The following is a 19058-nucleotide window of genomic DNA, read 5'->3' on the forward strand; positions in this document are numbered from 1 at the left end:
TGGGCTGTTCTCTGCACTCCTTGCCTGGCTCTGCAGGGAAGGAAGGAAGGACAGGAGCTGGAGCCCAGGCAGTAGGAACTGTAAATTTGGTTTGGCAACCTGAGGAGCAGCTCGTTTCTCTCTCCTCGCCTCATGAATGGCCTCTTCTGTGAAGGTTGCAAATCTGAGCCTGGCTGCTGTTTGATGAGATTCTTCTATTCCAAGGAGAAAATGATCCTATTTCCTTTGCTTTCACCATATTCCCACATCCTTGTGCCGAGCGTGTCAAGAGGTGGAGTTCCACTGGCAGGGAGAGGGAAGATGCAATGTTAGATGTTTTGCTTTTGTGATTCTCTCAGGATTTATGAACCATTGCAGAATGACTCATGTGGCCACATATTTTCCATGCCTCAGCCAGGATCCTTTCCATGCTCTGTATGCAAAAAATTAGCCATAATCAGGTTCAGATAATGTGCAAATCACAGCCCTGCTTCCTATGGGCAGGTCTCTGGAGTGGAGCAGAGAGGGGTTACTCATCGCTGTATCCTTCATTTTTCAGATGCTGTGTGATCTTAATGACTGCCTTAGATGCAGAACAGCTTGCCTGAAAATTCTTATGCCAGAGGTTTGTCACGGCTTGTTAACATCTCTTTAAGTCGTGTGATCCCTGCCCTGTGGGGTAACAATTTGGTTTTAAAGTAATTCATTGTGCAATAGATCACCTCCTGGGAGCAGGGGCTCTTCCATTCCGTGGCTCTGAACCCAAAAGATGTAATGCTGGAAATCGGGCTGGGGATTTCAGAGCTCTGGGGGAGGCTACAAACACCACCTGGCCTGTCCCATACATCTAGGAGGCTTGGAAGAGCAAACTGTGGTGGGTAAAGGACGGGATTCACTCTGGCTGCTCCATTCCAGTGATTCCAGAGGGTTCCTGAGCAGCAGCTCTGAGCTGGCTCTGCAGGCTCTGCACGTTCAAGGTACCCTCAAATCTCTGACACAGGTCCCCTCTTTCTGGGGACAGCCTGAGACTCTCCATGGCTCCAGGGAATCCCCTCCTCTGCCTCCTGCTTGTCCCACAGCTCTCCTGTTCCTCTGGGATCCCACCTAATCTGTTCCTCTGGGATCCCACCTAATCTGTTCCTCTGGGATCCCACCTAATCTCTTCCCTGGTGATCCCAGATGTTCTCCTCAGCCTCACGCTGCTGAGGGAGGTTTTTCAGAGTTGCTCTTCTGCTTGCTGGCAGTTTTCACTTCACAGCATAAAAGTTCATGTGAAGGCATTTTCCAGGAATATTTGAAGCTTATTAACACCCCTACAACTCAGTGTTTGGGAATAGCTTTTTGGGAGCCTTTCTCAGCAAGATAGTGACACTGGGGTGGGGGGGTACCTGTCACAGGGACATTTCTCTCTGTGCACCTCTATGAAAAATCCTGAGACAGAGAAATGTCCCGTGACAGGTACCTGATCTGACTCAGCCATCATCATCATCATCATCATCATCATCATCATCCCTTTTCAGCATCAGGACCCTTTGGATTCATTCTTTAGCACAGATTAGTTGTTGTTAGACTTTAATTTAGTCTACAAGTTGAATTAGTTAGTTCTAATCCAGAGGAATGGCTAAAACATGAAGAAAACCTCAATTTGCGTTTGCACACAGTTCTAGACTTTCTCACAGCCCTGATCCTCTCAGTGCATCCCTGTGATGTGGAAACACATAAAAAGCATCCTGGAATGTTAAATGCTGAACTCAGGTACTCCCTTTAGCAACTCTGAGTTTAATTGTGCAAACCATTTACACCTATCCCATCGTGCAAAGCTGAAGGATGTGTTTAAGCTGTTTGCTGAGACCTCCAAGTGCTCTCATGTCACATCTGGCTGTCCCTCCCCTCAAGTGCAGGGATCATCCCCTTCGTGAGAGTGCCAAGAGAAGATCTGTGCAAAGTGGGCTGTGTCCTCTGAGACACCACCACCACCATTTTAATCCAATTATTCCGTGCAGTGGATGCACCAGAGGATTGTAATGGGGAGAGCAACACTTTTTTCCCGTATGAGTGAGCAGGGGGCTGCACAGAGAGCAGAGCTGCCTTTTGTTATGGCAACGGAAGTGTTGGGGATGATGTAAAGGAAACTCCTATCAGCTCTGGGTCACATCACTACAGCTTCATTTGCAAAATCCACTCATTCATTTGTCGTGCAGAGCTCACAGGGAACACAGTTAAACATGTTATTACCCAGGAATTTGGGGAGGCTGAGGGAAAGGCGGGTGGAGGGTTATTTTCATGGTTGCAGTTGTGTTGTCTTAACCTGTAGCAGATGTGCTTGTGGGGTTGGGAACTGGAATCAGCCCCTTCTCTTGAGCCCTGCTTGTGTTCAGGGATTCCTGGGGCCAGGCCTGGGCTGTGCCCCACCTCTGGCAGAGGTGCTGCTAGGCAGGAACCCGGCTGCAAGAAGTCACTGCCTGGCAGGACACAACTGCAGAGCTGGAAGGATCCCACAAGGATCAAATGCAGCCCCTGGCCCTGCATCTTTGTGAGACACTGGGCAGGGAAAAGCTGAGAAGGTCACAGAGCTGGGAGGGACCCCCAGGGATCAAATCCAGCCCCTGTCCCTGCCCAGACCCCCCAACAGCCCCACCCTGCCCAGCCCTGAGAGCGCTGTCCAAACGCTCCTGCAGCTCTGGCAGCCTCGGGGCCGGGACCATTCCCTGGGGAGCCTGGGCAGTGCCAGCACCCTCGGGGGGAAGAACCTTTCCCTGAGCTCCATGCCAAGGCCTGGCACTGCTCCAGCCCTTCCAACATTTGCTTTTGAGACCTCTCTGGTGGAGCAACTGTGCCACCCCCCGGGCTCCCTGCTCCAGGAGAGGTTTTGGCAGCTCCCACGTGAGTGCAGCCCCAGCTCCTGCGTGGGATCTCTGCTTGCAGGAAATGTATTTCCCTTTTCCATCAGCGAGTGCACTGCTCACACCCTCACACAGCACTTGCTGACACACAGCTGCATCAGCACACCCTGCAGCCTGTCCAGCAACTTCAACCTTTCCATTGCATTTTTCTACCATTTAAAATCCAGTTTCAGGTAAAAGACAATTCTGTCACAAAGTTTAAATTAGTTGGAAAAAAAGACGTAAAACAGTGAGAGCTGCAGACTTTTAAAATCAATATTTTATTTTACTTGAATGTGCAAATAAATATAAAAAAAACTACATTCAAGGAGCTGGCAAAGCAATTACAAGCCCAAAAGCAAAGATCCTTCAAACAAATGGAAGAACAAACTCTTGACTCAAGGTCGTGCAGATACACAGCTGAAACCCTCAGACATGAACAAGCCCCTCTCAAACCTGCCTGATACTCCCTTCATGTCCCTTGCTACTCTCAGCTTCAAGACAATACCACTGTAAAGGGCAAAAGTCTTCCTTAATCAGTTCAGATTATAAATTAAGGTTTACAAAATAAGGATGCTTAAAAATACCTGAAGTACACTTAGAATGGGTTGATGGAACAGGACGGTGCCCAGGCATGTTGCTCACCTTGGTACACCTGGAATTAAATGCATTTTAAGCCACAAGTTGCCACCTATTTTCTAGTAAACAGTCTTCTGTATCATAAAACCATAAAATTTGGCACAAGTGTCATCTCCACTGGGAGACAGCAGAGAGGTGAGCAGGACTGAGGTGTGTTTTGGTGAGCTGACTGGAAGGGAAAGGGGGACACTGTGCTTTGCACTGGGCTTGTCCCCCTGCTCCCCCAGCCCTTGCAGAGCCTCGTGGTCTCATCACTGCAATGAGGGCAGGGGAAGAACCTTCAGATCATTAAACCAAAGTTTAGCAGAGACCCAGCCCAGGAGAACACAGGCTCTTGAAGAAAAGTCTCTGCTGGCAGTGGTTGTGCAAGTGGCCATGAATGCCAGAGACTGGCCTCCCTCCTTCCCTCCCACAGATTATTTTGCAAAAAAGACAAAGGCTTGGGACAGTTTCCTATTAAACATACCCCAAAGGCCAATTTTTCTACTGTCAAGTAGAGACAATTGCGAAACCAAATGTCGTACAGTGGAAATAACCCAGGACAAATCCTACAGGCTGCTCCTTAGGTCTGGCAGAAATCATAACCTAAAAATCAAAGCCACAGAAAGTTTCAGGGTGGGGTAGTTATTGCCCCAAAAGCCAGGGAAAAGTTGGAAGCAAAGCTGAAAGGAGGCTGGGTATGCCTCAAAATGTTATGTTTGTAATACACTCCATGGACAGCGTACTTGCCCTTGGCCCCTGAAAAACAGGAGTGAAGTCACAGTGGGGCTGCAGGGCAGACACCAGTAAATTTCCTTGATTTCTCACTAGATTAAATCAGATGTAGTGTTCTGCATGGATCAGGGCAGGCTGTGTTAGGTTTCATGGCAGAAAAAGCTTTGATAGCAGTACGGATGCTCGTCTAGGATGGTTGTGGCTGGATCTCATCTGCTCCTCGCAGGTTTCCGTGTGTCCCCGCAAAGGCAGCGCCTGTGCTGACCCAGCAGAAACAGGAGGGTCCGTGTGCCGAGCTCGGCTCGCAGCTGTGCTCCGGGAGCTCCATCTGCCGATGTCACCGATCCGGCGCAGCCCCGCGGAGCGCCGGGGGCAGGGCATGCACGGGGAAACGCCCAGCTCCGGAGCTGCCCACCAACACGCAAAACACAAACCCAAAAACCAGGCCAGAGCTCGCAATGGACATGGATATTCCTCCTCGTGGATGTTCTGGAAGGCAGAGTCTGCAGCAGCTCCTCAGCTCCTGGGGGATCTCGGGTCGGGCATCGCTCCCACCCCAGCATCACAGCTCAGCGTTCCTCCCCTCAGTTCATGCCCCACAACACTTGGTTGATGAGGGAGCATCAGAGCCTTGAGTGCTGGCCATTCCCGTGTCAGTTTTGGCATTTTTCTCACCAGAGCACCAGGAACAAGAGTCATTTGTCGCCTTGTTGGTTCACAGGGATAACGAAGCTCCCCTGTGCCAGGGGCTCTCCGCCCCGCTGGCACTCCCAGGGTACAGTGAAAAGTTCTGCAGGCTCCAAGACAGCACAAAGTCAGGAAGACAGGGCATACCAAAGCCTTGGAAGTGGAAGCAGCTGCCAGCATCTGCTCAAACACCAGCCCAGCTCCACCTCTCCAACAAAGCCACTAGTGGTAGTTCACCCCCTCACTGAGCTGGTCAGCAGTGGCCTAAAGCCAGGAAACTACTAAAAAGTGTGTGGCAATGCCAAGAGCCCCCTTCCCATAAAAGCTTTTCAAAGTTTCTTCATGATGACTGGAGGATTGCACTGCAAGGAGACAAGTCTATGCCATATGGAAAATACATGATAATCCAAAGTAAAATGCTGTTTGGATAAATATCATTAATACATACATTGCATTCCCACCACTATTCTCATAGTAAACGTGCTTCACCAGCAGAGCTCTGCCTTGTCTGGGTGCTCAGGGTGAAGCAGGACGGCGGCTGTACTGCACTCTGTATCTGTTCACTGGCACCCCGTGGATGTTCACTGTCTCACAGGTGGTTTTGCAGGGCACCATTTCCTCGTCCTCATCCCCCATCAGCCAGTCTTGAACCACGTCCACGGCCTCCATGGACACGTTCTCCTCCAGCCACCGGTTGTGCCACTCCTCGAACTGCTGGTGGTGCTTCAGCAGCACCACGGGCTGGACCTGGGAGCAGGCAGTAAAGATCACTGAGAGGTTCCTGGGGGAAAAGCCAAAGCCCTCAGCTCTACCTGAGGTGTGCAACGCATTGGGAACAGCACAAAGGGAAACAGGAAACCGCAGACTGTTTAACCATCCCTATTTCCTAATGTTTGCCACTCCCACTTAAAATTTGCATGTAAACAAAAGGCTGCTAAACTAATCCAAAGTACAGAGCATTTACCAGCTCTCCTCCCTGTTACACCAGACACAAAGCAGTAACTTTTGGGTGCAGCTTGCACAATTCCTGCAATTGGTACTGTAGAATCAAATTATTGGTACGTGCATTTTGGCTCCCACCCCCAACCTCTGCTACCACCTGGGCTGGAGAGGTGTGGGAATCCAGAGCTTCCCTTTGGCTGCCTTGGCAGGTCTGGGACCCTGGCAGGGGTCAGGAACCCCCCTGGACAGAGCCCCCAGAGACACTGGCTGTGATCTCTGCCCATGGAAAAGAGTTTTCAATCTTACAGGATGAATTACAGGCTCCGAGTGTTTAATATAAGTAATAATTAAGTGTGGCACAGGTGCAAAAGTAAAATTTTAGGATTCTAGATAAGGGGTTCAAAGGGGACAAGATGGAGGAAATTGGGTGTGCCTTGTCCTTTTTCTCCTTCTTCATGCCCTCCATGTTTCACTGTGGTGTTGGCATTTTTCTGTTGGTTCAGGCTGGGGACACACTGTCCAACATAGGTGACAGATATTGGCATGTTATTGTAAATGCAGCCCAGGGAGTTTCTGGTATTTAATGTTTGTAACATCCCACTGAGGGCAGAGCCCCACACGCTGCCCTGCAGGACAGAGCTGGGCAGGGCAGCAGAACATGTGAGAGATAAACAGAATAAACAACCTTGAAAACCAGCACAGACGAATTATGACTTCTTTGGCAATGGGGCAGAAAGACAGAGACTTTCTACAATCTCAGGATCATCAATACCACAGATTCTGACACAGAGGGAGCAAAAGGGAGATGTACCTGCTTGGCTCTGCAGAGAGCCCCCCTCCTGTACATGTAATCCTCGGAGTTCATGATGAACATCATCTTGTGGGTGTTGAGCTTGAAGCGGCAGTCGACGTTGCAGGCGCTCTCCACCCCGATCAGCCGCTTCCAGGAGCTCTTGACCTCGCTGCGCAGGGCCCTCACCTGCTTGCACTGCCACTTGCGAAACTTCTTCAGGTTTCTGGAGCAAAACAAGGATGACAAAGCACGTGTCACACTTGGTGAAGTGTTCTCCTCAGCTGACAGGGCTCACAGCACAAGTATGGAATTTGTTTTTGCATGTTTTGTTTTTCAGGCTCTCTCTGAGATCTTCCTCTGTATCCTCTGACAAATATTTAGGGAAGTGGGAACAAAGTAGATCCAGAATCCCATCCAGAGTCCATCCATCTCCATTCCAAATGCAGTTCTATGAACAAACCTCAGTGCAGTGGGCATAAATTTCTCTTTCAGCATTCCCGTGCAGCTCACTGGCCTGGAGCATCCCCTCAAAGGTGAGTGCACTTGCCCAGGGCTGGCACATCACATCACCCAAACCCAGTGGCACAAGGGCAGGGAGGAGGCAGCAGCAGCTGCTGCAGGTGTGGCTCAGGGCAGGGAGCAGCTCACCTTTGCAGAAAGACCGGTTTCAGGAGGAAGCCATCGTTCTGGTTGTTGGGAGCTCCTTCCACCCCAACATACTGCTCCATGTAGTTTGCCAGGTGCTACACAAAGGAGACCAGTTCCAGTGAGATTTCACCTCATCAGGACAAAAATCACTGCAAAGAACCTATTTATTTGCAAGCTGATTATTCTGAGGCACTGATTTATTTTGATACTCTTCTGCTAATGCAACAATTCTGTCAATGGCCACAGTCCCGCAAGTCACCTGCCCACCCTCCAGGCAAACCTGTCCTCCTGGCAAAGCCTCATAGTTGGGAACAAGGAAGAAGGGAAAGCATTCTTAGACATCTGCTCTGTGGTACACGGACTCCATGGTCACTGTAGTGTTACCTGGACCTCCACAGGATCTTCTGTCTGGGTTTCCTCTGTATCCAGCAGCTCAATGGTCATGATCACCTGTCCTTTCCTCTGGAGAAACATGACCTGTGATAAAGTTACAGAAAATATTTGCCACAGGGGTTCACAATAAAATGCTGCATATTTGCAAGTCATTTAGACAACAAACAGAAGATAGGATAGATGCAGCAGGGCTTCTCAGTGAACCATAATGTCTCCTCACTGTCTGTGCTCTGATTTTGGTACCTTCTCTCCATATTGCTCACTCTCTCCCCTTGGAGCTTCCAAACCCAATTTCTCTCAGGTGAAGTGCCACCTGGGAAATTTTCTGAAGTTTTTCAGTGATTTTGTGGAGTTCCCTGGCAGCAAGGTCTCACCTTGAAGCAGTTCTCATCTGCCATGCACCGTTCAGCCTTCCACTGGTAGCTGGTCTCCTTTGCTGCCCGGACACAGCGGGATGACAAATTACCCCCAGCAGCTCCTCGCTTCCTCTCGTTCAGGTAGAGCTCAACCACCTTCAAGCAGATGTCATCGCTCACTAGATGGTGAAGCTTCCATTAAAAAAGGGGAAGTTCAGTCAGCAAGCCTGGGCCAAGAGTGAACTCTAGTGTTTCATAAAAAGAGTGTAAAACTCAGCATGGCATCACACCCAGCTAAAGCACCAAACTCCAGAGACTTCCTACATTGCACTCTCTTTTTCATGACTTTGCAATAAAAGGAGAAGAGGAGAGTGAGGGGCTGATGTGCCTTAACTAGAAAACTACAGCTGGAAGGAAGATTTGAGTAAGAAGGACCTGACATTTTATGTGCTGCCTAAGATGTATTTTGAGCATGGCAGAATTTTGAAAAGACTGGAACTCAAAAAACATTGGGAAAGGCCAGAAAGAATAAATCCCCTAAGACGGTCCCTGTATGGAAGCTGAATTCTCTCACTAAATTTCTGCTTGGGCATTTCCCTGTCAGATAAAACTTTTCTCTGGATTTGCTCAGAGCTCAGTGCCCACTGCTCTGCAGGGCACTGGGAGAAGCCTGGCTGTGTGTGAGGGGAGATGTGCAGCCCCAGCCCAGCCCAGCCCAGCCCTCACCTGGCGCACGATGTTCTGCACCAGCTTGTCCATGGTGAAGCCGATGTAGGCGTGGATGGTGAACATCTCCCGCAGGGTGTCCTCGTACTGCGTGGGGTCGATGTTCCCATCCAGCAGGCTCCTCACCATGTCCAGGAAGGCTGGGTAGTACTCCTCCAGCTCCACCTCACCTGGCCAGGGGAAAGTGAGTTCATTTCACACACAGAACAGGCAGAGTGAAGTCAAGCAAAGCGAGTTCATTTCACACACACAACAGGCAGAGTGAAGTCAAGCAGTGCAAGAGGCAGCACTGCACAAGAACCACAAGAAACCCAGTGCAGAGAGTGACATTACAGACAAGCAGATCCCTGCCAGGTGCCCTGACAGGCTGGGACAGTTTTCCACATGCACTTCCAGGACTGCCCTGGGCAGTAACTATTTCTTTGTGGGGCTGTTTACATTGTAAATCAAAGTAACTGGATTCCTGCAATGAGGTACCTGAAACACCTAAGTATGGTGGTGGGCTGGCAGGAAGTCTCTGTGAAGCCGCCTGTGACACCCTGACTGCCCTGCTGAAGGAGCTGTGTCCACAACTCACCAACACAGCAGAGGATTGCACCTCCACACCCTTCACAGAGCTGCCTGCTGGCCCCAGTGACTAAGACATACACAATGGAGCACAGGCACCCAGATCATTATGAGTGAACTAAGCCCTGCATTATTCTTACTTGGTTGTTTCAGTCTTAGCTCCATGGCTGGATCATTGGTTTTTTCTTTCCTCCCTTCACAGAGGAGCTTCTCTCTCTCTTTCTCAGTCCGATATTCCAGAAGCTGCTTCTGGGCCTGGCGATAAATCTTTAGGAGCCTGGAGCACAGAGTCTGGTGAAGGCGCAGGAAGAAATACCAATTATTATTGACAAAGAAGAGGCTGTAAACATCATCCAGGGTGTTGTGGGGCTCAGCAGCTGTCACATCACAGAAGGTTGCTTTGGTCTCCAAAGGACTGCTTGGAGGCCCAGGCACGTGTTTTTTCCGCAGCTCAGGAGTATCCAGGTTCTGGCCCTGGTGGTTTTCTCTGTCCTCATCTGTTGATTCCTCAGAAATGTTGTGTTCAGGTGGCTGAGAGAAGAACAGCTCAGGTATGAAGTGATGCACAATCTGCCTGATGGTTGCCTGATCCTCCTTTTGGATGGTGGGCTGCCTTTTCACATAATAGCTGATAAGAGATGCTGCATCTTCCAAAATCTGCTTGTCTTCATAGATGAAGATAAGATGAGGCTCGTTGGTGGATGAACTCCTCCCCTCCGAATGCTGCTCCTGATGCTGTAATCAAGAGACAAACAGATAAAAATTCTCCCAGTCCATGCTCAGGAGCCATTCCTGCCAGGAGGAATAAACTAGTATTAACACTGTGCTTGGGACAGCTGGTTTTGACCCAGTTTCCAACCACTTCCATACGGCCCCAGGTGCTGTGGACACATCTGGGCCACACGAGCAGGGGAGGGAATGGAGGAGGGGTCATTTCCTGTCATACCCACCTCGTCATAGACACTCTCAATTTCATTCAGCAAGCTCTTGGAGCGCAGAGCTTTGGTGTCATTCTGCTTGAAGTTGACAGCCTGGTGGTCTAGGGATTTCAAATAGGCCTTCTCATACTGCTCCCTCCAAATCTTGTTGAAGCCCTGCTGGGCCTCCCTCCATTCTTCCTCTTTTGCTTTCAATCTGCATAAATGAACAGTCTATGTCAGTTCAGACAGACAGACAGACAGAGAAACACACCTGAAACATTTTAATGCACCCAACTAGGGTGCAGCAAGAAGTTTTCAGTGGAAAACCAGAATTGATTCCTGGAAGCAATAAATGAATTCAACTCATCAGTGATGATGAGTTGAAACAACACCTACAGAATCACAAAACCATTTAGGTTCAAAAAGACGTCTGAGATCATCAAGTCCAACCTTTGACCAATCACTACTTTATCAACCTGACCAGAGCACCAAGTGCCAGGGCCAGCTGGTTTTTGAACACGTCCAGGGATGGGGACTCCACCACCTCCCTGGGCACTCCTTTCCAATGTTTAACAATCCTTTCTGTGAAGAAATTCCGCCTGATGTCCAACCAGAACTTCCAGCAGCACAGCCTGAGGCTACGTCCTCATGTTTTGTTGTTTAAAAAAGCTTTTAAAATCCTTTTTTCAGCTTCTTAAAGAACATGGCACAATGGGAAGTACCTCTTAAGAACCACAGGGACAGCAGTAACTGGGTTTTTCTTCAGACTCTCAATGATCTCTGGTGCTTTGTCACCGTAGATGCGATAGATGGCCCGGCGCTGGATCACTTCTGAGGTTCCCCCCAAACAATCATCCAGGCGAAACTTCTCCTGGTCCTCCTGGGTCAGGCGGGACAGTTTTTTCTGCACACTCTCCAGAACACGGATTGTGGCTAAATTGGTCTCCAGGACAACATCCAGCTGTTGAGAGTTCCCAGAAATCAGTGTCAGAAGAGGCAGAGCAGGAACAGGGAGAGCAGCAGCAGCCCAGGTTTGTGGAAGGTGTTCCAGCCCCACAGGGTGGAGCCAGGAAGCAGCAGGAAGGTTTTTACTGGAAGAGACCTCTGCCAGCTCTCCCAAAGGTCACATGCAATTTAGAACTGGATTCATGCCTAGGAAGAACTATTAGACTCCAAGCACAGCACACCGAACTCCATCATAAACCAACAAACACCAACAGAACTTTCAGGAACTGGCCACTAATTAATTCAGCAAAATCGAGGTTTTGCTTTCTGAGGGAGCAGAAAGGGAGCTCAGCAGCAGAGGTACCTCAAAGCGCTCATCCTCGCAGCGGTGCAGCTGCTCCTCATATGGAGTCTTCTTGGAGCTGACAAAGGTGGAGTCTTCAGACCAGGATGGAAACGAAACCCAGGTATCATTTAACACCTGCAACAGTGCAGAGGCATGACATTGAGCAGGGCCTTGTGAGCCCAGAGCTGTTCTCATGGGGTTTTTCTCCTGTCTTCTTGCATAGTTCTTCCCTGAGGTTATGTGGGATATTCCAGACCTAATTCCCAGGTCATTGCTCCCCAGATTTGAGGTCTGTGTGGAACTGCAAGGCCCTGTTCAGAAAACTCAATAACATCTTCACTATCACCTCACAAACAGAGATCACTCTGCAGTGATCAGCAACTGTAAATAAAAGAGACAGAGCCCCCCACAACAGTGGGAATGGCACCTCAGGCACTGCCTCATGGGGCTCTTCCAGACAAAAATTGTTCCCAAAGGCCATACTGGCCCACTGCTAGAAAATTAATTCCAGGATATTTAATATTCTTTTCTGTCTACAGGAATAAATTTCTGTCTGCACACAGACTCAAAAGGTATTAGAGATGAGATTTGAGACAGGTTTTGATAAAGTTAGTGAAATGTGGGTATTATTTCAATAAATTGGCTGAATAAATTGAATTAGCACTGAAAAGGTGACTCCACATGCAGCAGCTGTGGCACGAACCGCCCCGCTCCAATTTTTATGTGTGTTCAGGGGTTGAAAGCCTGACCCCAGAGTACCTCCTTGCAAATGGCTGTTCTCCCACTGCACTTTGGCTGCTGGTAGGTTTTTGGGAGAGCCCTGTAACTGGATCCGATGCGTTTGCAGGATGCGTAATCGATTTCCCGGCTCATCCCATCCCCGGAGCGGTCGCTCAGCGGAGAAGCAAAGGAAAGCTCTTTCACCCCAAGGAAGGACTTGAACTGTGCAAAGAGTTCTGGGAATTTCCTTCAAAAACACAAGTATTTTGTTATTTCAGTGTGACAGTTTTATGGTGGTTAATGCACGTCACAAAAAGGAGGCAGAAATATCTAAACAAACTCAGCATTGCAGGGAGAAATCTTTCACCAACATCTCACCTCTGTTATCATTCTCTCTGAATTGCTTTAGGGCTTGTGTTTTTTACTTAAGGTAGGAAAATTATTTCCCTTCACCACACAAACACTCCCCTTAAGTGCCTGAGGAGAAACTGATCCTTGCCATTTGACTCTCCCTCTTCTGCTGCAAGCCAAACAGTTCAGGAGGTTCACAGCAGAGCTGGAGCTATTTATCCTTCTCACAGCCCTGGTCTCAGATTTCATGTTTATACCTTTATTACACTTTGAGATATTAAATGGGGAGTGTGAACAACAGAGGAAAATATCTTCCTCACAACACTCGTTAAGAGCTGTATAGATAAACTAAAAGGTTCAGATTTTATTACTCCTCACTTTGGATTAAACTTCATTTTCTTGCCTGCTACCCAGGAGATACTTCTAAGTTAACCCCAAACCTTCTGTAAAAAAGTTCACAATGTGCCCAAAAAATAACAGAGTAAGACTTACAAAGTACCACAGGGCAGAGAGGTAAGTTAGTAACTTACCCTAAAAAGGGTGTAACAAGCTGGAGCAACTCAGAGCCAGAGACCAACTCTTGGTTGAAGAGAGCAATGCAACGAAGAAAATTCTCATACACCTCCTGACTCTTGAGCACCCTGCGCACCTGCAGCAGTTGGAGAGATGATCACAGCACCTGAATGCCACTTCTATTTAGAAAATTCATCATGATCAGTCTATTCATCTTCCAAACCCACCTATTTTAATTTTTGTTGGTCTTTCTCTACCACTTGAAATGTCAAGGGAATGTCTTAAGTGCTGACACACAAATTGTACAGAAAACCAACAAATTAACTACCACGTAAAAGGCTGAAGTCCAGAGAATGTGAGAAAAGGACAAATACTGACCTTGTCAAAGAAGGAAAATTCCTGCAGTGTCCCATATTTCCCCACTGTTGCAACTGATAGATCTTTGGTACCTCGCAGCTTCATTTTCTTCTGTTAAAAGAACAAGCAGTTATATTTAAAATGTTGTGACTTAAATGCCATCAAATTCCACTCTGTTGACACAGAACAGCTCCCTGCAAAGGCTGAGAACCTGTGTTTCCCCAGCAGTGATCTGGCATTGCTGTGTCACATCCTTACAGCAATCTCTGTCAAATGTCTCCCAGCCAAGAAGAAACAACAAAGAAAGATAATAACTTGAGATTCTGCATAAAAGCAATACATTGTCCCCTTCCAGGGCCAATACTTAGTACAGAAATTTGTGATATTTAATATCAAACATATTACCACACAGGTTTAAGCATGCATTAAAAATTCCCCTTTTCTACAGCAATTAAAATAATTCAGAATTTTTTTTCTCATACACCTACATACATCAAAGACACTACTCATTACACCTTTATCTCAGCAATTACTAAGCACAAGTAACATGAGTTTATTCTAAGTTTTCACTTGCTGAAAGATACCTTTGCTGGGCCAGAAACAGGACGCAGCAGCAGTGGCCTGGATCGCTTCTTGCTGTGCTCCAGATTCTTCTCATGCTCTGTTTTCTGGACACTGTTCACTTCACATGGTCCATTTCCTGTGAACTGAAGTAAATAAATAATGATTTCAACATTCTCCTCTCAAATAAAGAGTCCTAACAGGACACAGAGCATGTGGTTAAGTCACCTGTTCTGAGAAAATCCAAACAATGAAGAGGAGCAATGTTCATTACTGGCTGTATGATTTTCCATGATTTGCATATTCTACATGCAGACAGAGCATTCAATATCCTGCTCTGCTCTCAGCACGTACCAAAGACCTTTTTGCCTCTGGGAGGAACTGTCCAAACTCTGAGAGCAGATCCTCCTGGCCCCGGAACAGATTGGCCACTTCAGTGAACACTTCCTCTTCTGACATGCCCCGGAAGGGTCGGCCCTTGGTGTTCAGCTGCTCTTTCTGAAAAGATACACACAGATGTTCAACAGAGTCAAAAGATCCCTCACTCTGCCAGAAAACTCACCCTGAGCCAAAACCACGAATGCCACACAACAGAAAGGACTCTGAGGCAGCCCCAGGTTTTTACACACACACACACAGGATCACAAAATCAACTAAAGGTGAGCAAAGACAGGTCTGGCTACGACCTCTTTACACCCCACAAAGTCCCATGGTTTTTACACTTTTTGTCATTTCCTGTGAATATCTATGAAGACAAGTCCTTGGGAACTCTAAGTCTGTTCAACAGGTAGAGATTAAATTTGACAACAACAACTCCAACAGCTCCAGTGCCAATCCACTGTCTCTTCCACAGAAGACTTTTTACCTGGTAAGTGTGAAGAATTTCTAGAAAGGATCTGTAAATCTCTGGATGGTCAAGGAAACGTGTTTTGATCTTATTCACATAACTGATGGCATTATTGAATTCCACGGAATCAGATTCCAAGGGAATTTGTGATTTATCTTCTTTGTAGGGAAGCTGCTGCCGAAACTCCTCAGAGCAGTCGCTGTGGTTGTGGGAGTTCTCCTGGGAGTAGTGCAAGACCAGCCCACTGCCAGGGAGTGCACTGGGGACGGGCTCTGGGGGCACCTGGGGGCACAGGACACACGAGATGGGTTGGAAAAAGATCAGGGACCAGCTGAACAACAGCCCAGCAGCAGTGCTGGCAAGTCTCCAGCTGAAAAATAATGTCACGTGAAGAAGGAAGAAAAAGGAGTTCAGTCACCAATCAATTTCCCTACCTGGTTTATTAACTCCATCAGTTAAAATAATGCCTGAAGTTCTCCCTGGTGTAAGAACCACCTGATTTGTGGCTGTCACAGCCTTATTGGCCTCAACTGAGAGGCTGCACCAAACACCACTGCAGGTTCTGCTACACTGGTTATTGCAGAGGAGCTGCCAGTTTTAAGGGGCATATTAAACATACAGCCCTTACAGGTGTTAATTCCTAAGCAACACAGGGATCTGAGGGAGCTGAGATTTAAAAGGTTGTTCCTGCTGCTAACTAGACTTACACCACAAGTTTATCAGCAGAATTCAGTTTATGGCTGTATTTCAGCTCCACACAGTAATAACAAAAATCAAGCAGGGGCGACATCCATCTGTATCCCAGCAAGTGGGTCTCACACCAACAGTATCTGATGGGGATTCCATGATCTTAAAGACCTTTCCCAATGTCAACAACTCAATGATTTCACAGTTCTTTTGCCTGTTTCCTAAGCAAGTTTCCTGGTTTCTCAGTGGAAGACTGGAAGTGCAATTCTTCCAGGATCACCCCTTGAAATTTGCCACTACCCACAACCCATACTGGGAACAATGTCAAGCCAATTCCAGTTTCAGTTTCCAAACACGACTGAAATATTTGGTGTTGAAATGGTGTTTCCATGCAGAATCATCATTCCTGTGTAAGTCAAACTACCTGGTTTGAGAATAAATTGGAGGTTGGAACTAGGTGATTTTTAAGGCCCCTTGCAATCCAAAGCATTCTATGATTCTTTGCATAAACATTTACATTTATATTACACCCATTAAAAAGGCTTTAAAAACATCAGCAACAAGCACTATACATAAATCTCCACAGCCTAAACTGTGCAGACATGTCCAGTGACACATGGAACAGTTTATTTAGAGGATAAGAGTTCTGTGACCTACCTGACTATTCAAAGGTGACTGTATACTTAATTTCCCATTCTTTGGAATTTCTATCCTGTAGCCCAGAGGAAGAAATGCATTGAATCCTACAATGAGGTCGGGATGCTCATGGAAAAGCTGAGAAACACGTCGGATGACTCCAGGTGTGTCAATGCTAAAATTGAGAGGCGCTTGTTACTTATTATCCAAATCAGAAACACAAGTTAAGCCCAGAAACTGCCAAGAGAAATGTGAAGTATCTAGTAAATTAGGGGTGCAATTATTTAAAAAAACAATTAGCCAAATTAGAGGGAATGACCACTGCAGCTTCACCCTGGGAGTGTTATCCTTGGGGAGGAGAGATGAGTGTGCAGGTTGGCAAAGGGACAGGACAGACAGCCAGCACCTCCAGAGCTTGCAGGTCACAGGTTCTGTTCAGGTTGCTTCACTTATTTCCCAGATCTGCGTTTCAGAGTGGAAAGCAAAAGCAGATTTGCTTTTTCCTGTGCATTTCACCTCTGGAAAATTATGGGATGGGCAGAAGTACTCCAGCTTCACAGAACTGCACCACTGGGGAACAGGGCAGTGAGTGTGCAGAGGAGGAATGATGGGGTGAAGGCTGGGGGGCTCTGCAAAGGCAGAGAGACCCCACAAAGGCTGAGACCTTAGGGAAGGGCTGGAGCTGTGCCAGGCCTTGGCATGGAGCTCAGGGAAAGGTTCTTCCCCCCGAGGGTGCTGGCACTGCCCAGGCTCCCCAGGGAATGGTCCCGGCCCCGAGGCTGCCAGAGCTGCAGGAGCGTTTGGACAGCGCTCTCAGGGCTGCTCAGGGTGGGGCTGTTGGGGGGTCTGGGCAGGGACAGGGGCTGGGCTGATGATCCCTGGGGGTCCCTCCCAGCTCAGGATGTTCGGGCCTCTGTGAAATGCTGATGAGGTCCTTAGAGCACCCTGGGGTGAAGGACCTTGGCTTTACCTCTGGCTCTTGAACTCCTTCATGATCTCCAGGAAGCCGTTGTAGGTGGCAGGGTCGCTGCCAAAGCGGATCTTCACCTGGTCCAGGTAGGACAGCGCATCCTCCACCTGCGGGGTGAGAACATGGTGGGGAACAGGCCCCGGAGCCCCCACGGCACCAGAACTGGGGCGGGGGCACCTCAAGACACCCTCAAGGGGGTGGGAACCGGCGCCGGGGGAGCCCCGCAGCAGCGGCGGAGGGCACTCGGTACCGGAGGACGGCAGGCCCCGGCGGGCTGCCCGTGCCCGGGGGTGGCACGGCACGGAGGGGGGCACGGCACCGGGGAGCCGGGAACAGGTCCCTGGGGAGGATGACCGCAGTACCTGAGAGGAACAGCAGGGCCGGGGAGAGGGGCAGGGCCCAGGCGAGGGGGGAACAGGCCCGGGGAGCCCTCACGGTACCGGGGGAACAGGACACGGAACCGGGGGAAGGGGATGCAGCCCCAGGGGACCCCACGGAACCAGCGGAGGAAGGCGGGGATGCCCCCGGCGCGAGGGGGACGAGCCCCCGGGACACCCCCCGATACCGGCGGGTGAGGGACAAGCCCTGAGGGGCGAGTTCGGCACCGCAGCCGGGACGGGGCAGGTCACGGCGGGGGCGGGCGGGGCCGTCCCGGGGGGGGCGAGGAGCGGCCATTCGCGGGGGCGGGGGAGGGTGGGGAAGGGGCGATGGCGGCCCCCGCACTCACGTGCACCGGCAGCTTCTCGTGCGGCGCGGCCCGGCCGCCGCCGCCGCCCCAGCGCGGGGCGCTGCCCCCGCCGGCCCCGCGGCCGCCGCCGCCCCCCGCCGCCATGTTGGAGTCGGGCGGGCGAGCGCGGCCCCGGCGGCGCGCGCCGCCGCTGCGTCAGCGCGCACGGCCCAGGCCACGCCCCCTCCGCAGCGAGACCCGCCCCCTCCGTGCCTCCGCCCTCTGATTGGCCACGCCCCGCCATAGACCACGCCCCCTCACCGCCCACAGGGTGTGGCCACGCCCTCATCCGTGCAGGCCACGCCCCCAGCGCCGCTTCCGGCCGTTCGAGCGAGCGGCGGGAGCGGCGCCTCAGCAGCGCCTCAGCAGCGCCTCAGGGACCTCCTCAGGGGCCTCCGGGGCCCAGGGGGAGCTGCTGGAGGAGCCCGGGGGGCTGCGGGATCCCTGGGATCTTTGGGAGTCTGCAGGAGCCGCGGGCTGAGCACTGGAACTGCCGGGGCTGGAGAAACGGCGACTGGTGCTGCGGGGCTGAGGGAGCCGAGGGGTGTTGGAGAGACTCAGACGGGGCTGGAGGAGCCCAGGGGTGGCTGGGGAAGGCCGGGGGAGCTGGTGGGGCCTGTGGGGAGCCTGAGGAACGAGGGCTGGGGGAGCCCCAGGGGCTGGAAGAGGCAGGGGGTGTGGAGGAGCCGGGGTGAGAAGAGCCATGAGGGGGTTTGGGAGAGTCATGGGGGGGTTGGGGGAGCTGGAGGGGCTGGAGAGCCCGGGGAGCCCCTCAATGGTGTGCCCTGAGCTCAAGGGTTGCTCTGGGGTAGCAGGGTAAATGTAGGCTTAAAATATGCCACTTCCCCCAGCAGTTCCTGTCAGCAGGCAATTTGAACTCAGTAAAACTGAGTTACATGAAGAGCAAAGAGGAGAGGGGGAAAAATAAAGCCGTGTGATTTGTTTTTCTTTAAAGCATTACAGATGATTTGCATCATAGAAAAGTGCAGAGAAGCCTTTCTTGCTTTGCCTTTAAACTTGCTGCTGGTATTTGAGCTCAGAATATTTTTCTCTATGTTGTGCTGGAGTATTCCAGCTGTTTGCAGCTTTCAGGCAGGATGCTCACACACGGCCTCTGGATGTGATATTCCATCCCCTGTTCTGATACTTGCA

General features: G+C 50.0%; 2 protein-coding genes across 2 annotated transcripts in view; one reads left to right on the forward strand and one right to left on the reverse strand.

The window, feature by feature from the left end:
* The window catches only part of MED26 (mediator complex subunit 26), a 205820-nt gene that overhangs the window by 141956 nt on the left and 44806 nt on the right, over positions 1 to 19058 (forward strand). The window lies entirely within an intron of this gene.
* On the reverse strand, positions 3120 to 18011 carry SIN3B (SIN3 transcription regulator family member B). The gene is made up of 19 exons (XM_021551900.3): positions 17907 to 18011; positions 17180 to 17286; positions 16231 to 16384; positions 14905 to 15168; positions 14394 to 14537; positions 14063 to 14185; positions 13500 to 13589; positions 13139 to 13257; positions 12297 to 12504; positions 11556 to 11672; positions 10969 to 11207; positions 10277 to 10460; positions 9467 to 10061; positions 8760 to 8929; positions 8052 to 8225; positions 7669 to 7761; positions 7285 to 7379; positions 6655 to 6859; positions 3120 to 5648 (listed from the first exon to the last, which is right to left on the reverse strand). Exons 1-19 carry the CDS (start codon positions 18009 to 18011, stop codon positions 5418 to 5420), a joined length of 3417 nt encoding a protein of 1138 aa, XP_021407575.2. The 3' UTR covers positions 3120 to 5417.

This window comes from Lonchura striata, chromosome 28 (genome assembly GCF_046129695.1).
Source record: "Lonchura striata isolate bLonStr1 chromosome 28, bLonStr1.mat, whole genome shotgun sequence".
Lineage (NCBI taxonomy): Eukaryota > Metazoa > Chordata > Aves > Passeriformes > Estrildidae > Lonchura > Lonchura striata.